Source organism: Pseudonaja textilis, chromosome 7 (genome assembly GCF_049901715.1).
Source record: "Pseudonaja textilis isolate UNSWEBS1 chromosome 7, rPseTex1.2, whole genome shotgun sequence".
NCBI lineage: Eukaryota > Metazoa > Chordata > Lepidosauria > Squamata > Elapidae > Pseudonaja > Pseudonaja textilis.
This window is the reverse complement of record NC_141996.1, coordinates 37558706-37585525: the sequence shown is the minus strand read 5'-3', so window position 1 is coordinate 37585525 and position 26820 is coordinate 37558706. Positions and strand designations below refer to the sequence as shown.

Here is a 26820-nt window from a genome sequence, read left to right as displayed (position 1 = left end):
AGACCAATAAAAGAAGGGTTTGAAGTGTATTGACAACTAGGAAGAGAATAAGATCATAGAAAGCCCTATTGGGTCACAGGCTATTTGCATGGGCCGTGGTTGCTACACTCTCTTTATTTGTGATTTCTATATCTGGTTAGGAGATCATACCACTGGCTTAATTAGATTGGGAAGGCATGATAAATTATTCATGTCCTTGTCATCACACATGTAAACTATTGCAATATATTATATATAACATGAACTGCTTTTTAAGATGAGTTAGAAGCTTCAATTATTCCAAGTGCAATGGAGAGATAAGGAGTGATAACAAATTCAGCCATAGCAGTTAATCAATGGAACAGTTTTTCTCCAGAAATTATGGGTGTTCCATACTGAAGGTTTTAAAGAAGGGATTGGCCAGTCATTTGTCCAGAATGGTATAAAGCCCTGATGGCGAACCTATGGCACGCATGCCAGAAGTGGCACGCAAAGCTATTATTCTGGGCATGTGGAGCCATCGCCCGTTGCTCTTCTGGTTTCCGGTGTGCCACCCACCTGGACTTCAAGTGTTCATGCGCACCAAAAACCAGAAGAGCAGTCACCTGGTGTGCATGCACAGGCCAGGAAGATGTCCTTTTTAAAAAAAAAAATTTTATTGGTTTTTAAAACAAACATAAACAAACAAAATATAAAAACATCAAGCCATCTTCCATATATATATACATACAGTGTGCCGGTTGGTTTACAAATTGTTTTGTGCTTCCATTTTGTAGTCTTCAACTACAATTACATTGTATATACTTTCATATTTTCAATCAAATATTAAATACATTAATATCATTATTAATCAATCATTTGACTATACTTTTATTCATTCATGTTTTACAAAATAATCATATTTTACTTAATTTGTTTTATGACGGTTCATATTATCATCCCAAATCTATCCTAATATCATTTTGTAGATATAATCAGAAAAGAATACATCTTTATATATTTATTATTTTCTAAGAATCTACATATTTCATTACTATATTTTATTGTCTAACCATTGATAGAATAGATCCCAAATTTTATAAAATTGTTTATCATCTTGTTCTCTAATTTCAAATGTCAATCTACTCATTTCAGCACATTCCAATATTTTCTTAATGATTTCCTCCTCCTGTGATGATGTTTTCTCATTTTTCCAGTTTTTAGCAAATACAATCCTAGTCGCTGTTAATACATTTACAATCAGGTATTTCAATTCTTTTTTATATATTTCAGGTAAAATTCCCAGTAAAAATATCTCTGGTTTCAAGTCTACATGCTTTTTTATCATTTTTTCCAACCACGTGTGGATTTTAGTCCAATATTTTTTAGCATCCGCACAAGTCCACCACATATGGTAATATGAGCCAGGTGTCTGACATTTCCAACATTTTTCGGATTTATTCTTGAACATTCTTGCTATTCTTATTGTGGGGAAATGCCACCTGTAAAACATCTTATACAAATTTTCTTTATATGCTGTTGACATTGTCATTTTATAATTTTGAGACCACAGTTTTTGCCATTTCTCCAGATCAATCCCATATCCAAAATTCTTCCCCCAAGCAATCATAGTTTCTTTAACTTCTTCTTCTAGTTTAATTTCTAATAGATATCCATACAATTTTTTAATCACCTGGGCCAGGAAGATGTTCTTGATCCCAACGCGCATATGCGTCGGCCACTTGGTCTTCTGGTTTCTGGTGCACATGTGGGCACAAAGAGCAGCAATGGGAAGAGTATCAGGTGCCCATGCCAAAAGACCAGGACAGGGGCAGAACTGTGAGCCAGGACAGGTGGGCTGGGGCTTTCCCTCTCTGCCTGTGGGGTTATTGCACGGCTCCAGCCTACAGTGCATCTGTGCTCCAGAATGCCTGTCCGGCTTGGGTGGCCCAGAAGAGCCGGTCGCCCCAAGCGCAGCCCCCTTCCCACCACTTTTGCCAAGGAGGCACGACTGTTTCTCTCCCCAGCTTTCCTCCCACCTGGCTCAGCTCCTGCACCTCCCCAGAGGAGCAGCCACCGCAGCAGCAAGGGGACAGACAGGAGTGACTGGCCAGCCACCACAGCCACTCCCATGCCCTTGGTGGCGTCTCCATTCGAGCAGCTCACCTCCCCGCCAGCAGTTCCTCCTCCAGCATCCCGCCTAGAAGCGGCAGCACAACAGCCGCCACCACAGAGGTGAAAGAGCAGTGGGGGTAAGGAGAAGAGGGCCAGGGCTGCCCTCCCTTCTTTTACAGCCCCAGCTGTCTTAGCCGGCAACTCTGCTCCTCCTACTCTTCTGGGTTCTGGCACGCTGGCAGCTTGGGCATTGGGCAACTGTCCACCCAACCAGTAAACGCTGCCCCATGCACCTGAGCTGGCCAGGCACTCCGGAACACAGATGCACATTAGTGGCATGGATGGAGGGTTGGGCCCGCACAAGAAGCCCACTTGGGAAGGAGGGAGGGAAGCCCTGGCCTGCCCGTCCATGCTACCATTTTTCCTGCAGGATGCTGGAGGAGGGGCTGCCCTGCAGGAAGGCAAACTGCCCAAATGGAGATGCCGCCGAGGACGTGGAAGCAGCTGTGGTGGCTGGCCAGTCACTCCTGCTCTTTCCCTTGCAGTGGTGGCAGCAGCTGTGGCAGCTGTTCTTCTGAAGAGGCACAAGAGCTGACCCAGGTGGGAGGAACGCCAGGGAGAGAAGCAGTTGCGCCTCCTTGGCAAAAGTGGTGGGAAGGGAGGATGCACGGGGGTGGCTGGTTCTTCTGGAGCACCCAAGCCAGCCAGGAACTCCCGAGCACAGATGCACCATGGGCTGGAGCCGCACAAGAACCCCACTCAGGTGGAGAGGGAGGGAAGCCCTGGCCTGCCCATCCTGGCCCACAGCTCTTGTGATGACCTGGGGTGTGGCACAAAGGCAACACAATCAAATAAGCAAGAAGAGTCCCTTTATTATCTGCAACTTTGCCCCCAATATCCAGGTTACCTTCAGCTGGAGAAAAACTCTCCCAGGAACAGTCTTTAAGTGGAGGAAATTCAATCCAAAAACAAAGTACATACAAACTGTAACTAAAAATCCAAACAAACCACGTTGCAGTAATTAACTTGACAGGGCGGTAGAAGGAATTGCAGACTTGAAAGCACAGCAAAATACACACAGTTGGGAAGATGCCAGTAACACAGATAAGCCTTGTTGATACCAAATAATTCACAATTTGCCCAACAACTTGCTGTGCGCAGCTTCCCTTTTTAAACACTGTGTTCCCAGCTGCAGTTAATGAAGGGAATCGGGGCCCTTTCCTCCCCCGCAAGCCATGCAACTCACGTTGCTCCCTTTTCCATTCCTCCCTACGTGCCCTAGGATGAACAGGGGATGGGCCTGGGTCTTCCTCCAAATTCCCTCTCCCTTGCTCTACCTCTCCTCTGCTCTGCCCAGCTGGATTTTGCCCTTCCCAGTTTCTTCCACAGGCAACGGAGCCACACTCCCTGTCAGCAGCTTGGGCTCCCCCTCTGAATCAGATTCCAACAGGGGCATGACAACTCTGCCTCTCTCCAGGCTGTTGTGCTTCCAGGCAGGATGCCGGAGGAGGAGCTGCTGGCAGGGAGGAGAGCTGCCTGCATGGCTCACCGGCATGGGAGTGGCTGCAGTGGCCAGCCAGTCACTCCTGGCCTTCCCCTGCAGCTGCTACTGGGGGGCGGGAGTGGTCCACATGCAGAGCCCTGTCTCCCCAAAAGAGCAGCAGCGGCAGGCACAGGGCGAGAGACAGGAGAACCGCCACTGCCAGGGCCGAGGGGGTAGCGGTAATTCACATGCACAGCCCCGCTTCCTCAAAAGAGCAGCAGCAGCAGGCACAACAGGGTGAGAGACAGGAGCAAGAATTGCTACTGCCCTTTTACCCCCAGCGGCAGGAGCAATGGGTGGGGAAGTTGACTGCCAAGCCAACAAATGCTTGCAGGAGGAACGCTGGGGTAAGAGGCGCACTGACTGGGAAGCAGTCATGTTTCCTTGGCAGAAGTGTGGGGGGTTCTACTGGCTTGTTCCTGGTGGTGGGCTGGAGTTGGGGCGAACTGCTGGTTCCCCAACCCAAGCCCCAGGAACACCAATGCCCCTTCCCTTTGAGGCCAGGAAGGGGCTCCAGATTTCTAGCAGATGGAGGAAGCATTCCCCACCCAACTTTTTCTCCCTGTCCAGGGCTATAGAACCGGGTCGTCGGTGGGGATGTCCCGCCATCCCAATGGGGACAAGGGGGGCAGGCAGGGAGGTGCGAGGATCCCCTAAAGGCCAAGCAGAGTCAGCGCATGCGCACTGGCCACCTGGTCTGCACACGCACACTAGAAACCAGAAGACCAGGCATACTGGAAACCGGAAGACTAGGCACACCGGAAACTGGAAGATCATCTGTTTTTTCGGCTTCCTGGCACGCGCACTCCCATTTTGGCATGCGATGCCAAAAAGGTTAGCCATCACTGGTATAAGGTTTCCTGTTTGAACAGAGGATTGGACTAGAAAACCTTCAAGGTTCCTTCCAACTCTGTTACTCTGTTACTGTTTTATGTCTATATTACAATAATTAGGTCTAGATTTGTATTTATCTATCTATATAATTCCAATATCTCAGTCACTGTACTAGTTGATAACTTGGTACTTGGTCCATTTCAGAGTGCTGGTTATCCCTTTTAAAGTTCTACATGCCACATTTCTAGATATCAAAAGGACCACCTCTTCCACTAAGAATTAGCCTACTCCATGTTTTCCTACAGGAGGGGCTCTCACTTAGAGTTCCCAATCCACATGAGGTGAAGTGGGTGAGAACCTGACAATTGCCTTCTTGTTATCTCCTAAGTAAAGAATGCTCCAAACATTCTACTCAAAATCTGGCTTTTCTGCAGATTTCTCTTGTTCAAATTATAGGTTTTAATAAATCCTAAGGAAACCAAACCCGTCACAACTTCTTTATTTCTAACCACTGAGTTTTGTTTGACTACAGCAGAATACAAATATAAATAAATCTTTCTGCAAATTTGAATATATGATATTTATGTGCAGTTATTCACATATTTGAAATAATATGTAATTATAGCAGGTGAATATGGCAGGTGCAAGTTTAGATTTATTTTCAGTTAGTATTTTGTAAATCCTCTTTTGGTAGAAATAATAGTTTCCAAATGTTTCCTGTGGATAGGTAGCAGATTATTGTTGATGTTGAATTCACCCACTCTATTTTCTTATAAAAATTTTCAACCTTAGAAATAATCTTATGTCTCCTTGTACATACTTCACGTTTGAGATATTCCCATAGATTCTAAATAAAATCGAAATCTAGGAACTTTAAAGGTCATTACAAACCTTTTAGCTTCATTTTTTTCCCCGCTGATTATAGGACATTAGCTGCTAGGATGTATTGATATTAAAATGGAATCCATTCTTCTGTCCACCCACACAAGTATTTCCTGTGCCACCTGGTGCCATTAATAGAGCCACCCCCGTGCTTAACTGGATGTTCTCGTCTTTAAATGCTTCATCCTTTTTTTCTCCAAATATATCTTTTGTAATCATGGTGAAATCATTTTGGTTTCATCACTCCAAAAAACATTGTTCCCAATTGTTTCAGGCTTATCAAGGTTTTTTTTCCCATGCTTTAGATAATTCTTTTCTGATGAAGGTTTCTTTCCAACAACTTTCTGATAAAGATCACTGCGATATAATCAATGTTTTACTGTGGACCCATGGACAACTCTTCAGTATCAGCTAATCTTTTCAACAAGCTATTTATGTTGATCTTTTTGCAGATCTGGGAAATTTGGGTACCGTTCTAGGGGAAATCTTTTTCTTGGCTCTCAAACTAATGTTGGGTATTTTAGCAAGATAATAGTCCTTAACTTTGGTACCAGGTACTTAGAGGAAAGAAAAAAAGGTCTCTGAACGTATAATAAATTGTTCTAAAAAATGGCCTGCAGCTATATGTGATTGACCACAGTGAGATCCTCAGGCAGCTTGTTGTGAAAGTAATCTTCTCAAAAGAACATTTCTGCATTGAATATTGGAGAAGAGGCCGGCAGCTATCTCCAAGGAGAACCGAACTGCCAGCTGCTAATCTATGATTCAGAATACTAATGGACTGAATCCCAAATGTCAGCATCCTATGCATTTCAAAGATAACATCTGTTTTAGTTACTGCAAAACACGCTACTGGAAGTCTTTCAGCAAAATAACATAAAATCAGAATAATTTCTTTAGACTGTCATAGCTTAAGTAATCTATTCATGAAGAGTTTTCTGTTTTCCATTTCACATTATATTGTATAGCATGTAATTTTATGCTGAATATTTAAAACTGACAGGATTTAAAATACATTTCCTCCATGTACACATATGTATACAGAACTCATAATTAATTATTACATAATTCCTTCTATATTCTGCCAATAGAAGTATCTCTAGTTTCTTACTATGGACGCAACAGATTATATCTCTCTCAATTCACCAAACCACATTCATTCTACATAGGTAGGACTTGCTTATATTCTAAACATTATGCCAGATACTATAAGAGAAAAAAAAAGTTTTCTATCTATTTTATGACTTTTTATGAATCTTACAGTTCAGAAATCATGTTGTTTCACTATCTTAGAAAGTTAGTAATATTTTTCAATACAATATAAGCAACTGAAACTTTCAGAGAAATAAATTATAAAAATTAATCATCACTCCAATTAATAAGGCAAATTGAAAGAACATTTCTCCTGGTGAGGCGAGGCATTAGCTGCAAAGAAATGGCATTATTTTAGCACTCAAAAAGCTGCAATTTAAGGATAATAGGAATAGGAGGTTTCTACACTTACTCCTTTAGCAGCAAATGTATATTGCATTGTAATAGGTGGCTAAATGAACAACTGTTTAAATTATATCATCTAATGTTCTAGAATTCCCCTGAATATTACTTTATAACTTGATTATACAAGTTTTAATTTCACCCGTAATTCATTTTCATGATGCAGTGCTTTAATTCAAAAACATATAGAAACAAATACTACATGTATATATTTCTTATTGAAGTCTTCTATAAAGATCATATATATTACTTATTCAAAAATAAAGTTTGTTTCTCTCATTTGTGCCAGATATATCAAAATATTCTTTTTTAAATCAGAAACTATTGCACAGATTGTTGGGAACACAATGATTACTGATAGGTAGTCCTTGACTTACAACAACTCATTTAGTGACCATTCAAAATTACAATGCAAAAAGTGACTTTTGACCATTTATCACACTTACGACTGTTGCAGCATCTCCATGATCACATGTTCAAAACTCAGATGCCTGGCTGATATTTATGAGAATTGTAGTGTCCAGGGATCATGTGATCAACCTTTGTGACAAGCAAAATCAATGGAGAAGCCACATTCACTTAACAACCATGTGGCTAACTTAAAACTCCAGTGATTCACTTAACAACTGTGGCAAAGCAAGGTTGTAAAATGGGGCAAAATTAACTCCACAAATATCTCACATATCAAAAGAGATTTAGGGCTTAATTATAGTCAAAAGACGAGGACTATCTGTATTTGTATTGTGTCTCACTGAGCAATCATAATGACACAATTTTAAATCTTTAATGTTTTTTAGTTTGTAGCACAGTTTCTCAAAAAAACGAATACAATATTTGTAGTTCTTCAAACAAAATTTATACGCATTTAAGAAAAGACTAATATTCCAATAATCTTTATTCTGTTTAAATAAATGTTTTTCTATTTTTTTTACAAGAAACAAACTGAAACATTTGCAAGAGCAATTTTTTTTACTGTTTTTACTGTTTTGATTCTTACATTTTTTTAAAATATGAAAGCCAATGGATGCACAAATGACCATTTTAAAGTACTTATTTTTACCACTACAAGCTAGAAAAGAACTATATCACTATATATTTGGTTACTCCTATGATTATAGTCTTTAATATAACAGGAGTTTATTATCCAGTGATTCTGGATATCCTGGTGATTTTTTCTCTTAAATAATTAAAACTATTTTTTTCCACTTTAATCCAGAGAGGAACAAAGCCTGAGGATGTTGCAGGATTTATAGGAAGTGTTCATCCTTTTGTACATTTAGCAGAAAACAATAGCCTTTCATGATAATTTTCTTAGAATTTTAATATACTTTTTATACGCAGCATTTTGTTGCAATTCATTAATGTTTGGTTGAGTCAAAATGTTCAAGGAAGTTCCAAAAATTCAATAATTGATAATTTCTTAGTGCTTGATTTTTCTTTATTTTTTAGATTATTGGAGGAAAAAATACTAAGAACTTGAACAAAATATTGCTATATGGTCCTCTATATGCGATAAAACTCATCAGGATCTTTAAGTGGTCAAAATCGAAGGGCAACCTTTTTGAACCAAGGAATGTATCCAAAAGTCAAAAGCCATGGCTCCTGGAAGAATGAAATTTGGGAAACTTGTGGCTGCTTCAGGGCTGATGCTATACTGTTGGGCTTGACATGCAATCCCCCAACTGTAATTTATTTATAATCTTTCTCTTCATATTGACTGTTTTCATTTATTTGCTTTTACTATTTATAAAACATATAGCATTTGTTGCCGCTATTTTAAAAAAAAGCTTTTGGAAGTTCAGCAAAATCACATTGGTTGTTATTTTTTCATGAATTATGGGAAGAGTTGAAAGATTCAGACCCCCAAAATCTGCTTCTATCATGAAATTAAAGGACTTTCCCCATGAGCAGAAAAACATCTTTCAATCCTGTGGAAAGAAAGCCTTGCCGTGACCAGCACAAACTGAAGAGCATTGCACCACACCTGGACTTCAATTATAAAAGGAAAACTGTGAGCTCCAGAGTGTGGGTTTGTAACTGCATTTGGAAAAATATTTATATTGTGTGGGAAGTCAAGGAATAAATTTTCAGCTGAGGGAGTGGAGCCATCAACTTCAACTGGCAACTGATGACAGAGGAGGAGCAAGCTTGGACTTCAGAAACCAGCAGCAGACAAGTTGAAAGGAGAAGCACAGCCCAGAAGCTTCACTACTCTAGCAGAAATGCTGCAAAGCTCCAGCCAGCTGGCTGTTGGTAAAGTACCTTCTTTTTCTCACTGCCAGCATAGACTGAGAAACTGCCAAGTCAATCCTTCAGCAGCAATTTAGAACAACAGCTGACAGCAAAAGAAGCCAAGTTGAAGGTAGTTAAATGATCGCTGGAGATTTTGACTTAAGCTCAAGCAATAGAAGGCAACAGAATTGTTATAAGGTGTTTAGGAATAAGATATAAACAATATAAATATAGGATAATATATCAAAGATCAGTAATAAGTGTCAAGGTACAAATTAGGGAAATAAGTTTGTTAAATTTTATATAATAAAAAACTGTTGCTCTATTTACGATTTCTCAAAAGAATTTGCTTAAACTGATGTTTACCATGGCTGATTAGTAATGGGCAGAACCAGTGGCTGGCCTGTAAAATCTGTCAATCTGCATTCAGGAACAAATCAAGCACCATCACACTTGGATACACATATTTGACAAAGTATCATCTGGTCTCTGGCTGCTTTCTGATATTATTTATATAACAAGGTTAAATTCTAGCTTGAAAAATAAGGCAATCTGATACTGGGCCAATCCATTTATACTGTCCCCAAATTTTCAGAATTATTTGTTTTGACTTGATTGGCAATTTTTTCTTAAACAACAGCTTATATGTTGGAATATGTTACTATTATCTTTTAAAACAATGATTCAAGCATTTTGAAGGCTATACAAAATTTGCTATATTTTAAATTCTGTATCTGTACATTAAATATACATTTCCTCTGGCATTCTTTTAATTTGATCACCTAGTGTTTAATCTTTTTTAAAAATTACCTTTATATGCCAGTTATTATACTACAGTAGTGTTAAATTAGTTCAAAGTGACTGTGAAACAGTATTGCTTGCTTCATCTTACATCAGTCTTATTCAGGAACAAAAAGCAATCAAAGTGCAGAATCCATGAATGAGACTCTTGCAAATTTACAAGAATTGTTTTTAATATTTATTGAATAAAAATTCATTTATATAAGATATGCTTGGGGAAGTAAACTCACCCAAAACAAGTAGCTCCACTGATTCCTCATTCTTGCCTTCTACATCGTCAGGTGTGATGACAAGGCAGTAATACAATCCACTGTCTCCCCACATCAGTTTTCCAATGTGGAGGTCTGCATCTAACAGAAAATATAAAACAAGCAAGAATCAAAGAGAGAGAGAGAGAGAGAGAGAGAGATAGCCTAAATCTAAATCTTATTGACAAATTAATTTTTTTTATCTGGAGTGATGAAATTTAATTCATTAAAAATACTACTGGAAAAATCAAGGTCTCTTCAGAGAGCAAGGGAATTAAGTTTTTTGAACCTGGGACTGTCTCACAAGTTTTTTTTAATTATTTGGCTTCCCAAAAACCTTTAGGCTGATAGCCATGGTAGCACAGTAGTTAGAATGAAGTACTGCAGGCTAGCTCACTGATAACTCCAGGAGTTCAGTTCTGAATGGCTCAAGGTTGACTCAGCCTTCCATCCTTCCAACGTCAGTAAAATGAGGAGCCAGATTGTCAGGAGCAATGTGCTGACTCTGTAAATTGTTTAGAGAGGGCTGTAAAGCTCTATGAAGCTGTATATAAGTCTAAGTGCTATTGAATAGTCATTTCAATTGTTTACAACCATTTTAGCAAGAAGTTATTAATGAGGATCAATGTTGGGTTTTATCTAATGGAAAAAGTAAACAACAATGTTGGAAATGTTTTGGACATATTGAAATATTTGAAGCAACATAATGAAAAACAAGCTGCATTGATTTTCCTAGATGCAGAGAAGGCCCTTGACAATTTGAGTTGGGCTTTCTTTCAAGATTTTGGAAAATAAAGAATTTTGGAGAGAACTTGATAAAATAAGAAAGATCAATTTCTTTCTTATAGGGAGGTCCACTGTAACTTCAAACAGTTGCTAAGCACCCAATCATTAAGTGAGCACTACCATGCAGAAAGAGAGCTTCTACATGTTGTACCCATAGAGGTAAATTGATAGTTGTACTTTTAATTGTTGCTAGATTGTATTTTTTTCTTTTACTTTTTACTCCTTTCTCATGCTATTAGCTTTTTTTATTTTTTACACTGTATTAAGGCACAAATATTTATCAGATGTAACTCAATGGCAATATTTATAGCTAAAACACTTATAGCTGACAACATTCTTTGTATCCGTAACATTTTCAGCTTCTGAGACACCAAAATACTAGAACTGATTAAATCTTTTAAAAATACAATTAGTTTTTCTAGATGTTTGTTACCATTTTTTTTTTTTTTTTTTGGACTATGGTACGTGTTAGCCACAGATCACCAAGGTGGCTGAGCGCCTCAGTGAAAGGAATTTTTGGGGGCAGTGTTACTTTTACCTGCGGGACGTCTGAATGCCGGTAGGCAATCAGGGGACGCTCCTTTCTTGTCCCTATGCGGTTTATTCACTCACGGGAATTAAGCTGCCGACCTCAGAGGTGCACAGGTCCAGCATCTTACCACGTAAGTCACCGTGATCCCACGGATTTATTGTTACCAATAAATCAATATGATATACAGATGTTAAGAGATGGGGGGAGTAAAGTACTACAAGTTTATTTTTTAAACTCTTTAATAAAACATTACAAAAAGTTAAAATGATTTTGCTAAAACACAAGGATTTATTTTATAACATTGCATCAGAAAATACATGAGCAGCTTGAGAGTAACAGTATAGGTAGTCCTCGACTTATGATCACAATTAAGCCCAGAATTTATGTTGCTAACTGAGAAACTTGTTAAGTGAGTTTTGCCCCATTCTACAACTTTTCTTGCTACATTAAGTGATTCACTTAACAAATTAGTTAAATTAATAACACAGTTGTTAAATTAATCTGGCTTCCCCATTGACTTTGCTTGTCAAAAGATCACTTTATTCAAGGGGAGGTCTGCTAAATATTACAAGACTGGAATTTTACCAACCCTAAAATCTCACACTGAAAATCATTCCATAGTCAGAACAGCCTGTTTCAGGGTGGGACACTTCTGGTAAGATTGGAACAGCTTGTTCCAATATAGAAATACTTTGGTGAGAGTAAATGAAACATTTCCTGTGTGTGTGTGTGTGTGTGTGTGTGTGTGTGTGTTTGTTTCAGGGTGGACATTTCAACCTTTAATACACAAGTGTTGTGCTATAACAACATGAAATTACAGAATAAGTGTACTATTATTGGATCAGGAAACAAAGTGGCTCAATTCAAAACATTTTATAAATCTAGGAAAGGAAAATTATTGGCAACAAAAGTACCTCCTTCAGAAAGCATTCAAAGCCTGAGCAATACCCAAACAAGCGGATTTCTTTCAACTTGCATAATGAAATCTTACACTGAAGGATCTCCTCTGAAAATCTTAATGCAATGAAGGACAAAATGAAGGGAAGTGTGTTTTTAGGTTATTTCATTGCCAAATCATTAGGAAATTTAAAGGAGAAAATCAGCATAATCAACTGGGGCTAGTAACAAAAAGGAAGTCAATAAATCTTTAAGAATTATAAGACATAGCTCTATCTAGATCAGGAGTGTCAAACTCAGGCCCAGGGGCCAGATTCAGCCCATGAGGTGCTTAGATCTGGCCCACGGGACCGCCCTGTAAATAGCAAAGGCCCAGTCCACAATGTCTCTTCTAGGGAAAACAGAGCTCGGGGGCAGGCGTGGCCCCTCCAAACCCCATTTTTGGTGGCAACGGCCTGCTGCCCTCTGCCAGCAAGAATGGGGCATGGGGAGCTACGCATGCCCCCCTGAGGGGTCTGTTTTTGCTGGCAGAGGGCTATCAAAACAAATTAAAAACAAAAGGATAAATGTTTCCCCATTTGCATTTGAGCATGCAAGAGGGACAGGAAAGAAGAAAGGGAAAGAGGAAAGACAAAGAAAAAAGATGGGAAGATGGGAAGACAGCAAGGAAGGAAAAATAAGGAAAGAGGGATAGGAGGAAGAAAAGAGAATGAAGGCGGTAGGAAAAAGAAGAGGAGGGAGGGAGAGAGGGAAGGGAGGGAGCGAGAGAGGGAAGGGAGAGAGGGAAGGAAGGGAGGGAGCTTAGAATGAGAATGAGGGAGGGTGTCAGGGAAGTTCTGCATTAACATTTGGCCACCACAGGTGCCCTCTATACGAATTCCATGTCACGCCTTCCACGGCCACTCCTGCCTCCCTGGCCCTCGGAGGTCAAACACAACCCTGATGCAGTCCTCAATGAAATCCAGTTTGACACACCTGATCTAGATAAATTACACAAAATTTTAGTGGTTGAATTCTGCATGAAAGGATGCTTTAAACTCCTTTGAAGGCAGTATAATTCTATTCATAGCTAAACTTTACTAAAGGAAGCCTGTGGCAAAGTTATCCTTACCAGGAAAAGTTAAAGACAACATGTATTTCAAGCAACATAATCTCTTATGATAAAGAACTCCCAAAATACTCACTAGTTTATTGAGGGGCAAACTGAACTCTGATTTTTCAATTCAATGAACTGATCCTGTTGTCTACCATGTATCTGCATTCATTGCATACAAATGTAATACGGCTTGATTGTTTTTATTAAATAGATTCAGCAGAAGTTTGCAAATATATTCCTGATTTGGAATGTCTTTAAAGTTTATTTTAGATATTACTACTTTTACGCCTTATAAAGAAGAAACCCAAAATTAAACAAGAAAATCTGGAAAAAAATTAAAGAGCTTGTGGACACAAACGCAAGATATTCTATACCAGATTTATGTAAAGTATATAATAATATTGACTCATTGAAACAACTTTTCAAATTTTTATTCTTAACTGCATGATAATAAAGCTGTTTATCTGTTAAAGCTAGTAAAACTGTTTTCTATTCAGGAAAGAAATTAACTATTTATATATCATTCTTCTCAATGGTAACATCCACAAATCTGTCATGCTCTCCCCAAAGATATGCCTAGTATCTATTGTGTTTACTTTTTGATGAGTAAAATATCTTTTTTAGTTTATAATGTTTTTAAGAATTATTTATTTTTGATAATTATTGCCCATTTCTTAAAATATAGTTACATCGCCACCATTTGCAATTGTCCTGTTCATTTTAATGTTTTTTTAAATTTGTAGATACTTTAAATGTAAATTTACAGGATGCGTGAAGAGTGCTATTAAATATTTATAATAAACTATAATTAAAATGTTATACTAAGCTCTAAAAATAAAATATAATTTTTATTTATTCGCTTGTTTCTGCCTTTATTATTTTTACAAATAAGGTGGTGAACATATCCAAGACACCTTCTTCCACCTGTTTTCCTCACAATAACCCTCTGAGCTGGATTGGACTGCGAGAGTGACTGTGCCGAAGTCACCTAGCTGGTTTTCATGGCTAAGTCAGGACTTGAAGTCATGGTCTTCTGCTTTCTAGCCTGGTGCCTTAACCACTAGACCAAACTGGCTTTCATTTTATAAGCTACTGATTTTGTATGCTACTTATTTTATATGCGACTATTCATAATATACTGTACTGTTCATATCATGATGTACTGTACTATTCATAACATAATATACTATTCTCATTTTATATGCTACTATTCATAACAGGCAAAGAAAAACTTCAGTCATAATAAAATGATAAGCAGATTTGAATTACCATGGACAATGGAGATGTCTCTTCCTTTGTAGAACTCTCCTGTCGTGACCACCGAGCCCTGTTTGGATGCCACAATGCGGACAGTTCTCCTGCTATCCACACAATCCAAATACGGATCCCATTCCAAATTCCTCTTGTTTATTGCCTGGATCCCTGCGGAGACAACTCCCAGAGCTTCTCCCATGCGATCTTGGCAATAGGATTTGAATTTCCATTGCACCACAGCTGGTTGTGTTGAGGAAGTTGAAAACCGGCATCGAAGCACAACTGGTTGAAAGAGCATTGCTACCTGTTTCTTCTCGGGCACCATAACATGCACTGCTTCAGTCACAGCTACAAAGCAAAACCATAAATGTTACCAACTTGTAAGGTATATATCATCTATTTAGTATTATGCCCATTCCCAAATGTTAAATGGAAGAGGGCTGCTTTCTAAGACTTATAATCTAGCTGTGATGTTAGAAGGAACTGTGCCAAAAGAACATGGATAGCAAGATTACAGAATTTTAATGCTAGAAAATGGTAATCTGCTGTTTTGTCTACCATAAATAACAGTGGCTTATCAAGTCATATCTATGAGTTAGATTTCCTTTTGAGTTAACCGTTTGACATTTAATTTGAAGCAAAATGTGGCTGATCTTAATTCTGAGTTGCTTCAAAGAAATCTCTGTGCTTCATCAATTTTAAACTAGTTATCAACAACTGGTAATCACAATGGCTACATGTTACTTCAAATATTGAAGGCACTATGTTCGCCAAATCCATAAAATATGAATAGCTAACATTTCATGGCAACTATGTTGATGTATTATATTTGAACATCCATTTAGTCACTACCTCAGTATCAGAGTATTAAAAGAAGTTTCTATCACAAAAGTCGAATTTCAGGCATTTATTTTCAGCTTCACTTATATTTTATTTATTTCCAATCTTTCCTTTTCAAACTGATAAAGAAACCATAAAAGAAATATACAAACAGATTGTAGCAGCATGGCATGGGGAGGAAAGGGGAGGAGACATTTGACAGATGCCATAGGCAGGTAGATAGAAAAATTATCTTCCCGTTATGCTAAGATTCAAATAAACATTTGAAATAAGTAATTATACCAAGAAAATTTAAGACAATGAAGACACCAGTGTCAAGAGAATTCAAAATATGTCTCATTAGCACTAAAAAAGAAGTAGGTAACCTAAATATACTGCAATTTGACTGAAATGAACTGCTGTTGCCAGAATTATAATATGAGCAGGGCCAAACAAATTTGGCTTACTCTAACACATCTTGAATAAAATTCTGAATACAGCCTAGAATATATGGCTTATTTTACAAGACATTTATACATAGCTGTGATGGCCCAGGGTGGGATACAAAACAAACACAGTCAAAGAAAACAGGTAAAGCCCCTTTTATTCCTTCAGTTTGCTTCCAATTTCCAAATATCTTTGACGGAAAACAAAAAAACTCCCACACAGTTAAAGACACTGGCAAAAATGATGTTATAAGTCTTATTCTTCATCCAAGCATTTTCTCCATAAGTGTGTGGTCTGTACTTCTATTATACGCATATAAGTAACTTGAGAGACCATTTTCAACCACCCATACAAGCAGGGGTGGGATTCAATTTTTTTAACAACTGGTTCTGTGGGTGTGGCTTAGGTGGTGGGCATGGCTTGGTGGTCATGTGACTGGGTGAGCGTGGCTTGGTGGTCATGTTATTGGCTGGGCGTGGGCAACTCAATATCACTCACATCAAGGCACGCATCTCCTCACCTGGCCTCTCGTGACTGTGGGGATGCTGCAACAGTCATAAGTTTGAAAAATGGTCATAAGCCACTTTTTTCAGTGCCATTGTAACTTTGAATGGTCACTCCACAAAAGCAAAGTACCAACAAAGGAGGGGAAAAATACTCCACAGAAGTTCCTGAGACAGGAAGTCTAGTCCTGCCAAGAATGTAATAAGGGTTAATGGAGAGGCAGTTTCTGTAAGCAACACCAGAATGTTTCCTTCCTGCCTTCCTTACAGGATTAGGCCAGTAATTTCTTCTAACAACCGGTTCTCCGAACTGCTTAGAATGTTAACAATCAGTTCTAGTGAATAGGTACAAACTGGTAGAATCCCACCCCTGCATACAAGCCAGTAGCTTTGTGTCTTACTGAATAGGATATGATGCTGTTTGTGGCACTAGGCTGTATGGACAGGGTATTCTGATTACATACTATCCACTTCATTTATTTTGGGGCTCATTTTTTGGCTTGTGCTAAGAATTCACTGGATTATAATACTAAATTCTTCAATTTTCAATCCTTTGATCCGAGTTCATGAATTTGTAGCATAGCAACTATGGGTTTGTTCCAGATAATCTTTGCCTTGTACAAAGTGGTCATAAAAGAGATCTAGTTTTCACCTCTTAGTAATTGTATGATGATCTGAAAACTGATGATTTGGTTGTTAGTCTTTTGTTGTGGACCATTTCCTGATTCACCTAAGATTAGTTGATACCTCAAATTCCTGCAGGACATGAGAACCATTAAAGAAGTCTGTCCAAGATATAGTACTTTATACATTTGAAGGATTGCAGCAGGCGGTTGGGACTTTTTCCAGGAATCTGGTAGGCAATTTTGCTGAACACCAAATTCAGTCCAGAATGTGGAAATAATGAGAGCATTTGATGATAATTCTCCTAAGCAGCCTCTTATTGTTTGCTTATTCTGAGATGCCAAGAAGCTCTGAAAAATAGTTTCCTGATGTATATGTGGAAATAGACTAGTAGCAAACTTCACTAAACAAACTCACATTCAAGAGTAACCTCAGGAACAAGTGTGAAAAAACATTCTTTCTTCTTTGCATTTATTGCATTGCAAACACTGCATCAACAATCTTATTTAGGTTAATCTGCTCCTGTTGTTTTAAAAATATATTAAGTGGGCAATGTCCAGGGAATAAACTAAGACAATTTATTTGATTGCAGAAAAATTAAATGAAGCTTTGTATTTCTTATTGATATATAGAATACACAACCAAACCATTACTAATTTTCTCTGGGAAGAATCAAAATAATTAAAGCAAGCTGAGATAATAAGTATATTGTGCAACATCATAAGAAACCACATAATAATTAATCATTGGACCACAATGTCAATCGCCGTCTTTAAAGAACTGAATAGTGTTTTTCACCTCTGAATGTAAATTATTCTTTGAATACCACATGGATAGAAGTGATTCTGTTGAAATTGTACTCTTGGACTTTCAAAGAGTTTCTGACTAAGTTCTTCATCAAAGACTTGGAGTAATCTTTGCATCATGGAATAACAGGCTCTTTTATGAACTGCTAATTGGTTTTTTTAAAAAAGCAAAGAGAAGAAAAATGGACAATTTTCTCAAAAGAAAGAAATGAAATGAAATAAAGCATTTATGTTGGGGCTAATTCTTTTTAATTTGTTTAGGAATTAGAAGTAAATTAGAAAATAAGTGAAGCTGGTCAAGTTTGCAGTTAATCATATAGTAGTGGAAAAACAAAAATTGTGAAGTATTTTAAACTGGGTGCATGGTCACCCAAGTGGCAAATGATTATCAATTTAAATAAATACAAAGTGATACATAAGGAAGATGGAAAAGAAACAAACATCACATATACCAGATTGTCTATAACTAACAGGAAATAGACCTTAATGTCATAGTGGATACTCAATGAAGAATCAACTCATCCAGTTATGAGAAATGACACATCCATGCTATGGAATCAATAGGAATAAAACTGGAAATGAAATTGCCAGAATTATAATGTGTTTATATTTCAATCTATATTCAACTATATTTCCAATACTGTATTTGGTTCTAGTCATTATATTTAAAAAGGGATATAGAAGAATTAGGAAAACGGAAAGTAAAGTCATCAAGGGCTCAAAAAAGTGCAAATGATCGGAGTGATATAATTGAGTTATACAAAATTGTGCATGGAGAAACTAAACAGGGATAATTTCCCCCTCTCTCAAAGGACTAATACAAGCATTCCCCTGATGAAAGTGATTGGAAGGAGGTTTAAAATAGGGGGAAAAAATGTTTACTTATGTTATAACTACCCTGTACAATCTTAAAATCAGTAACCCTCATTTGAAGAACACCCTGAAACTATAGTTTATTCAGAATATGGCAACACAAACAATTATGACCACATTTTAGTGCACCCATGTCACACTATTATTTCATGAATTGTACTGGCTGACACTGGGCTTCCAAGTACAATTCAAGGTGATGGTAGTTGCCTATGAAGTTCTTCCTGGCATACTATATGGTTATTTATGGAATCATAGGTCTCCAATTGTCTCTGCCTCCCATATACATCCTGGCAAGGCTGACATATATCAATTAAACAATGCTTTCTCTGTAATAAACCCTTCCCTGTGGAACAATCTCCCCACCCCATAAATACAATTATTTTACCAGCTCTTAAGAATACCCTGAAGACATGTCTTCTCTCAGATGCTAGCCCAGGAAATTAGATGAATGAACTGTATGAGTCCTTTGTCTGATCCTCTTCCACAGTATGTTTTACCTTATTAAGTTATTATGTTACCATTTTGTTTTAGGATGGTTTTAACCAGGGGTTGGATTCAAATTTTTTAACAATCGGTTCTGTGGGCATGGCTAGGTGGGCGTGGTCATGTGACTGGGTGGGCATGGCTTTTTTGCTGCAGTAGCACCCCTCACAGTCCATTCTTGGAGCGATGTCACACAGGATTGAGAAGGGAGGGAAGGGTTGGGCGGAGAGGGGCAGGGCCAGCCAGGGGCACAATTTGCTGGTTCTCCAAACTGTGCAGAATCATAACAACCGGTTCTATAGAACTGGTCCAAACCAGTAGAATCCCGCCCCTGGTTTAACCCTTACATTTAGTTAACTAAGTTGACAGAATCACTTTATGGGAGGAGATGGGCAGCATATAATTTTAATTAAGCAATAGTGGAAGACCATATAAATTAAGGAAATAAATCATGAATGAATGGCCGACCTTTACCAGACCTAACTGCCAATCCTAATTTTTTTTTCTTTATTTATTCAGAGATACTAGCAACAATAATCTTTTTCAGATTACTTTTATTCTAAAAATCCTTGGTTCATATCTGTTCTTGTATCCTATATATACTTCCATAAACCCAAACCATTTATATAACTTCAATATTTCAGTACTGGCAGCTTCCTAGAATCTTCTCTACTATACTTAGAATAATAATACTTAAAATAATATTTTTCCACCACTCCTAGTAGAAATGACTAGATGACATTCTGCTCATAGAAGCGTCAATCTTACAGGGAACCTAAAGATTTATTTTCCCCTTCTTCAGAAACAGAAATACTTCAGGGCATCTTCAGGCATCATTTTTATATAAGTATGATTTCTGAAAGTACTCCTGCTAAATTGTATACATTGTTGTGTAAAGATGAGATTATTTTACATATAATGAAAGTCAATGCCATGTATATAATTCTACACAGTAAAACAGATTTGGTAAAAGCAAAGCTAGATGGCATGTTTTCTGAGGGAGTCCTGAGCAATAAAAGAAAAGTAGCAGTTTTATAAGAAAATAATGGAATATATACTTTCAAACAATCGAAACAGTCAAATCAACTAATAAAGGCATATTACACAATGCTGGAGTAGCTTAATCATTTTCTTTTTTTAGGATTACCCTCATGTACTTTATGTGATCCCTCCCTCCATTTTTTTTATATCCAAGTTATTTATTGCAAGACATCATTTCAGTTAGTAGACAGCAAACTTGGATACGTCCTTGAGAAGAATTAGGGGCAAAAAAACTCACCAGGATGCCATCATTATGCCTGTGTCAGCAACTGGGCATTGCATGACCCCTGCCTCTAATCACCTCTTCATATTGTACAATGACACCAAGAATTAGTTCGTATTGCCTAAAGTTACCTAGATTGCTTCAAGTAGGCTATTATTTGCTCGCCTTAATGTAACACTCCTTAACCTCTCTAAATTAAACCACTGTTGTGTTAGAAAACACAAGTACGGGGCTTCCTGGCTTCCATCGGCACACTACAGTTTCAGCAATCTGGAAACAGAATGGCTCAGTGACCGAGCATTGTGGCTCTGGGAGGCAAGTGAAGCTGCTTTAAAAACAAGAATAGCTATTTGTATAGGTTCCATAAAATAGAAGGATGTATAGATAATCTGGGATGTTCAGGGTATCAGACATCTTTGATAGATAGAAAGAGATAGCAAACTTTCCTATGCAGGCAAGATGTAATCCAAATAGGGATGAAAACTATTATGCGCAGTAAACTTTCTGAAAGCTTATTAGTCCCCTCCAGTTTTCCAGCTCTTAGACAATTGCAGACTAAGACAATCAATTGGAAGGTTGATTGGTTGATATTATTTGAAATGTTCACCATTCCTAATTACCACCCTTTTCCTTCCATATCAAATCATGCTAGACTATAGAAGTGATCTTTTTAAAGGATGATCTAAAAATGATTTTGTCCTTCTGCTGAAAAGGCTACTTATTATATATTTATAATCTGCAGATTATTCAATGCTTATGAGAGAATAGAGAGTATTAATTGTATTTGTGGTGTATGGACAAAAGGGGTAACAATGATTGCTTTGCAAATTAAGACATTTGTGTGGGAAACTGTTTCCTCTCTTAGAGCTCAAAGAATCTTCAGCCTGCCCTTATCATGCTAACTCTCCTTATTCTCTGCAGATTTACAAAATATATTTCTTTCCATGGAATCAACTACAAAGAAATTCCAGAGATGGAACCCTTAGGAAAAGAAAAATATTTCAGTAATTTATGTTCTTCATCACACTAAATATTGTGCTAACTTATTCCCAGATTAAGTCTCACTGAATCAAATCAAGAAGGGAGGTTCAGAAAAGGGGGGAAAATTCACTTAAATAGTTATGTGATGAAGAAACGTGTGTATTACTGATACACGAAACAAGATTGTATGTCAAATACACTGTTTTCTATTTGCTCAGCATCTTGCTCTCTGTGCCTCTAACTGCTTGAACCTTTATATAATATCAAGGAGACAGCGTGCCTGCAAAGAAATCCAAAAATCTTCATTTGCAATCCAAAAAGTTCTTAATCAACAATGAAATTGAAAGGGGAAAAAAACCCTTACCTGTCATCCACAGGAAAGTGGTCCAGCCCAGTAAGACCCTGTCCATCGTGTAGTCTGTCCAGGCAGAAGAACAGCAGGGAAGGAAGCAGAGCCAGAAAGTAAATAAAGCTCCTTGTTTTGAATACTGTGAAGTGGCACGTAAAGGAGTTCTTTCCGTTATCTGCAGGTCTTCCACACAACTCAGTGTGTGAATAGACAGAGTTCTGAATGGGAGCTACCATTCTGCTAGGGGGAAACAAAAGCATGCAACGCTCTATATTAATAATACTGTGCTCTCGTTTTATTTACCAATCTTGGGGAAGGGAGAAAATCACTCTTAGCCAGTTGTTTTGCTCAAACCGAATCCAGATTGAAAATAAGCTTAAATCTTATCATGTTTTAAAATATCACCTCCCCTGACATCATTCTTAGATTACAAGAGTTTCTAAATCACATGGCAGTCCATTGAAACTGTCTAGGAACAGAGAGAGTTCATCACTGGAAATTCTTAGGGTCACGGAGCCTAAAAAGACCCAACTGTATCTAAAAAGGCAGTGAAAATTAAAAGAAGAGACTAATGTTTAAACAAATTTGCATGATTTTCACTTCATACTTTTACAACACTGTAGAATGAAACTGAAAAAGGAGCATTTATCTATAACTTTGTATTTACATCAATTAGAGAGGGGAAAAGGGTCAGTAATGAAAATTCTGTGACCATTTCCTTCCAAGTGATTTATAACGTTTTCATAGCATCTCCCAGCCATTGTTGAAAGTGTTTTTGTTTTTGTCAATTGCTTACAAGAGAATAGGTATAAGTAAAAACATAGTTATGAATACATGGATACATATAAAAAAATTTAAAAAAAGAAACAATAGGACAGGGACAGTAGGCACGTTGGTGCGCTTATGCATGCCCCCTACAGACCTCTTAGGAAAGGGGTGAGGTCAATAGTAGACAGTCTAAGGTTAAAGTTTCTGGGGTTTGGGGAAGAAACCACAGAGTCAGGAAGAGTACTGCAGACATTGACCACTCTGTTGCTGAAGTCGTATTTCCTGCAATCAAGTTTGGTGTGGTTTTCCTTGAGTTTGTATCTATTGTTTGCTCTTGTGTTGTTATGCTTGAAGCTGAAGTATTGACAGGTAGGACATTGCAATGTATGATTTTATATACTATACTTAGATTGGACTGAAGGCAGCATAGTTCTAGGTTTTCTAGGTCTAGAATTTCGAGTCTGGTGGCATAAGGTATTCTGCAACAAGTAGAGGAGTCGAGAACTCTTCTTGTGAAATATTTCTGCACTTTCTCAACTGTGTTAATATCAGATAGATACGTAATGTGGGTTCCAGACTGATGAGCTGTATTCAAGTATTGGTCTAGCAAATGTTTTATATGTTCTAGTTATTAGTGTAATATTGCCAGAGAAAAAGCTACATAAGATTAAGTTAACAACTCTTAACACCTTTTTGGCTATGTAGTTACAGTGGGCTCTAGCACTTAGATCATTAGAGATGAGTACTCCAAGATCCTTGACAGAGTTTGGATCTTCAACAAGGTCTTGACTATTCAGCCTGTATTTTATTTTCTGATTTTTTTTGCCACTATGTAAGACAGAGCATTTATTTGTTGAGATTTGAAGTTGCCATTTGTTTGACCATTCTGATACATAGTCAAGGTCTTTTTGAAGAGTAGCAGTATTGTCTGTGGTGTTGAATAGCTTTACATCATCAGCAAAGAGAACGCAGTTGCTCTTAATATGATCACAGAGGTTAAGTAGAGTATAAAGAGAGTTGGTCCTAGTCAAGGTCTTTTTGAAGGGTAGCAGTATTGTCTGTGGTGTTGTAAAGCGTCTCCTCGATAGTATTATTTTGGCACAACACTGATTGAATGACTGTAAAAAACACTAAGTTGCTAAGGGAGACGCCATTTGTAACAGGTAAGTGCAATTATCAGGCACAAGCTGTTAAAATTCTATAGATTGTTCTACTGTTCCTGTTCTTATTCTATTGGATCTAGTGGTGAAATCTCCTTCAAGCTGTAATGTGCAGCAAAGTAGTTGATATGTTATTCAAATATGAATGATTTCCCATATACACTTGATACATTTAATAACGGCAATCTGATAGGATTGCCGTTAGGCAGGATGATACTGTACGCATTATTCTATATGCTATCGTTCCCAAACATTTATAAAAATGTTTTAATATGCAATTTTCCTCTTTTTTTTTCCCCAATCCAAAACTCACTGGCTGATGTCCCTGCTGGCAGAGCAAGCATCAAGTCATGAAGCACCAACAGATGAAATAAATGTAGCTATAAAACAAGTATATCTCAGTTTGGAATAATGACACAGCCTCCACTGACTAACCCAATTAATTCATTTTTATTTAAATCATTTGCATTCAAAACCCATTCTAGTAATATTGTCTAGTATATTGCTTTTTTCACTGGGTAAGGGATTTTTTAATCTTAAAAATGTATTTATTTATACTTCTTAATAATATGGCTGAAAAAGAAGGACAAATGCAAATTAAACTGTAACTGAACTTTCTCTCCTTTCTCTCCTAAAGTATTACCACCCAGTGCAGAACGGGTACGGTATTTTTAATGACTTTGTTTAATTGATGTTGCTCAAAGGGAGGATATATAAACTAGTAATATGTCCAAAATCAGGGAAACAATTATTCTTATTTGTTCTTCAACATTGGCATCCCTGAGGCAACCTATCTTCCAAGTACCATTTTTTAGCAGCGGGTACTAAATAATAGAATCAGAAAGGGAAAAATGTCACTTAGATCATCAAGTTGAAACCCCTACCCATAAAATAAATTCAAATTAAAACAGCCCAGACCTATGATTGTGTTGCCACTTCTTGACGATATTCTACCCTCTCTCTCTCTCAATAAATACTTGCACTGCTGAAGTGCTTTTACATTGGAAAGGCAGATTTTTATATGGTTGGAATTATCACTACTGTAATCAGTTTTCTAAGTCTGCACTCAAAAGTAAATGAACTTCAATTTTTAAAGAATGCTACTATATTCCCATTCAGTTATTTTTTTCGCCCTGAAACTGTTTTACTGGAAACTTTCTTTCCAGTCATATCACATGGCTGGCTAATATGTTGCAATCAGTACTATTCCAATCACTTTTTCACAATTAGTATTATCCAAATTATATCTGAGCTCATTTTGTTTCCAAAGTAAAGACACCTGTATATGTCTACATCAAATTTCATTCTGTTATTTTCAAACCACTTTTCCAACTAGCAAACTCATTATGAATGCTATTTCTGTGTTCTTATATACAAGTATCCATCCCTATTAATATACAAATCACTATTAAAAATAATGAATAGTCGAGGATCTCAAACCATCTCAGATGGGACACCTCTCAATACATTTCCCCAATCTGATGAGAAACCGTTAATGAGCACTTTTTGAGCACACTTTTTGAGCAATGTATTTATTTCCTTATCCAGTCCACACAACATGCTAATCAAGTTATTGTGGGAGACATTGTTAAATGCTTTGTGGAAGTCAAATGGAATTATCTACATCATAACCATAATCCATTAAGTAAGCTACCTTCTTTCCATGTTTTTGTTCTGTTGGCTCCACCTGGGGACCTTTAATTACTGTTTGGAACTCTACAGCAGGGGTATCAAACTCAAGGCCCGGGGGCTGGATCTGGCCCGTGGGTGCTTAGATCTGGCTCACAGGGCCCCCTGGAAACAGCAAAGGACCAGCCTGTGGTGCCTCTGCCAGTGAAAATAGATCTCGGGATGGCTGCATGCAGCCTCCCCTGAGCTCCGTTTTTGCTGCCAGGGGGTTTCAGGAGGCTGTCGCAGCTGAAAATAGAGCTTGGGAGCCTGTTTTTGCTGGCAGAGGGCTTGGGCCACCACAGGCACCCCAGCACAAGTGACATCGAGATGGCCATACCCACCCTGCTACACCCACCCCAGCCCACCACGGTCAAACACAACCAGATGTGGCCCTTCATGAAATCAAGTTTGACACCCCTGCTCTACAGAATAAGCATTTCTATCCCTTTAGCTAATCTAGCAAATAAACATTGACAGCTGTCAGCAAGTACTTTGGCTTTATACCAGCTTGGTTAGATTCAAGGAAGCTCAAATAATTTTTCTTAACTTAAAAAAAATCATCTCTTAAAGATTTAATGGTATTTTCTCCTTTTCATAGCAATACAATGGAAAAAGGTTAATGGAAAACATTTACATAAGTCAATAGACAACTCTGTAGTAATGTAAACAGAATCTACAAGATCCAATGTGGATCAGTCACCGGGACTAGAGATTTTGTCTTCCCAGCTTTCAGAATCATGCTGGAGTCCATCCTCAGAGAACTTCTCTCTAGAAGAAAAGTTTTCTCTAGAGAGAAGTTCCCTGAGGATGGGCTTCAGCATGAGTCCAAAAGCTGGAAGACAAAACTTCTGGTCCCTGGGACCGATGCAAATTGGTCCTGCAACATTACCATTTGCCTTCATTTGTGACAGAATCTACAATTGGAACGTTAAAGATACTTCTACACTAAGCCTGCTTTCATAAACATGCATTTAATTTTCAGATCCTCTGATTCCATCCCAACCATTGACTTCAGATTTATTTTGGGTTGAAACAGAACATTTGGGAAAACTATTTTTTCCCACTGTCAATATAAATCTACCTATAGATTGTAGATGCATAGAGAAATACCTAATTCAGCTATCAGATATACTGTATTTTACATTATGGTAAAAAGGAATGACAACAATTCAATATAGGAAGATGGATTTTCTCTGAACATAACTATAAATATTTCTAAAGCTGTTTTCTTCTATTAGTAAATCAATAGCAATAGTACTTAGACTTATATACCACTTCAAAGTGCTTTACAGCACCCTCTGGATGATTTACAATGTCAGCATATTGATCCCAACAATCTGGATCCTCCTTTTACTGATCTTGGAAAAATTGGCAGCTGAGTCAACTTTGAACCCCGTCAG

At 37.8% G+C, this 26820-nt stretch overlaps 1 protein-coding gene across 2 annotated transcripts in view; it reads right to left on the bottom strand.

Annotated features, from left to right (window-relative positions):
- ILDR2 (immunoglobulin like domain containing receptor 2) overlaps window positions 1-22017 on the bottom strand; it is a 55471-nt gene extending 33454 nt beyond the window's left edge. Inside the window, exons 1-3 of one of the 2 annotated variants that reach the window (XM_026700709.2) lie at window positions 21837-22017; window positions 14688-15020; window positions 10090-10209 (exon numbers count right to left, since the gene is read on the bottom strand). In XM_026700709.2, the coding sequence (XP_026556494.1) occupies window positions 10090-10209; window positions 14688-15020; window positions 21837-21882 (499 nt within the window). In that variant the 5' untranslated portion in view covers window positions 21883-22017. The remainder of the gene's footprint in view (window positions 1-10089; window positions 10210-14687; window positions 15021-21836) is intronic. The other variant, XM_026700708.2, reaches the window with a different exon arrangement.
- Between the last annotated feature and the right edge of the window lie 4803 nt (window positions 22018-26820).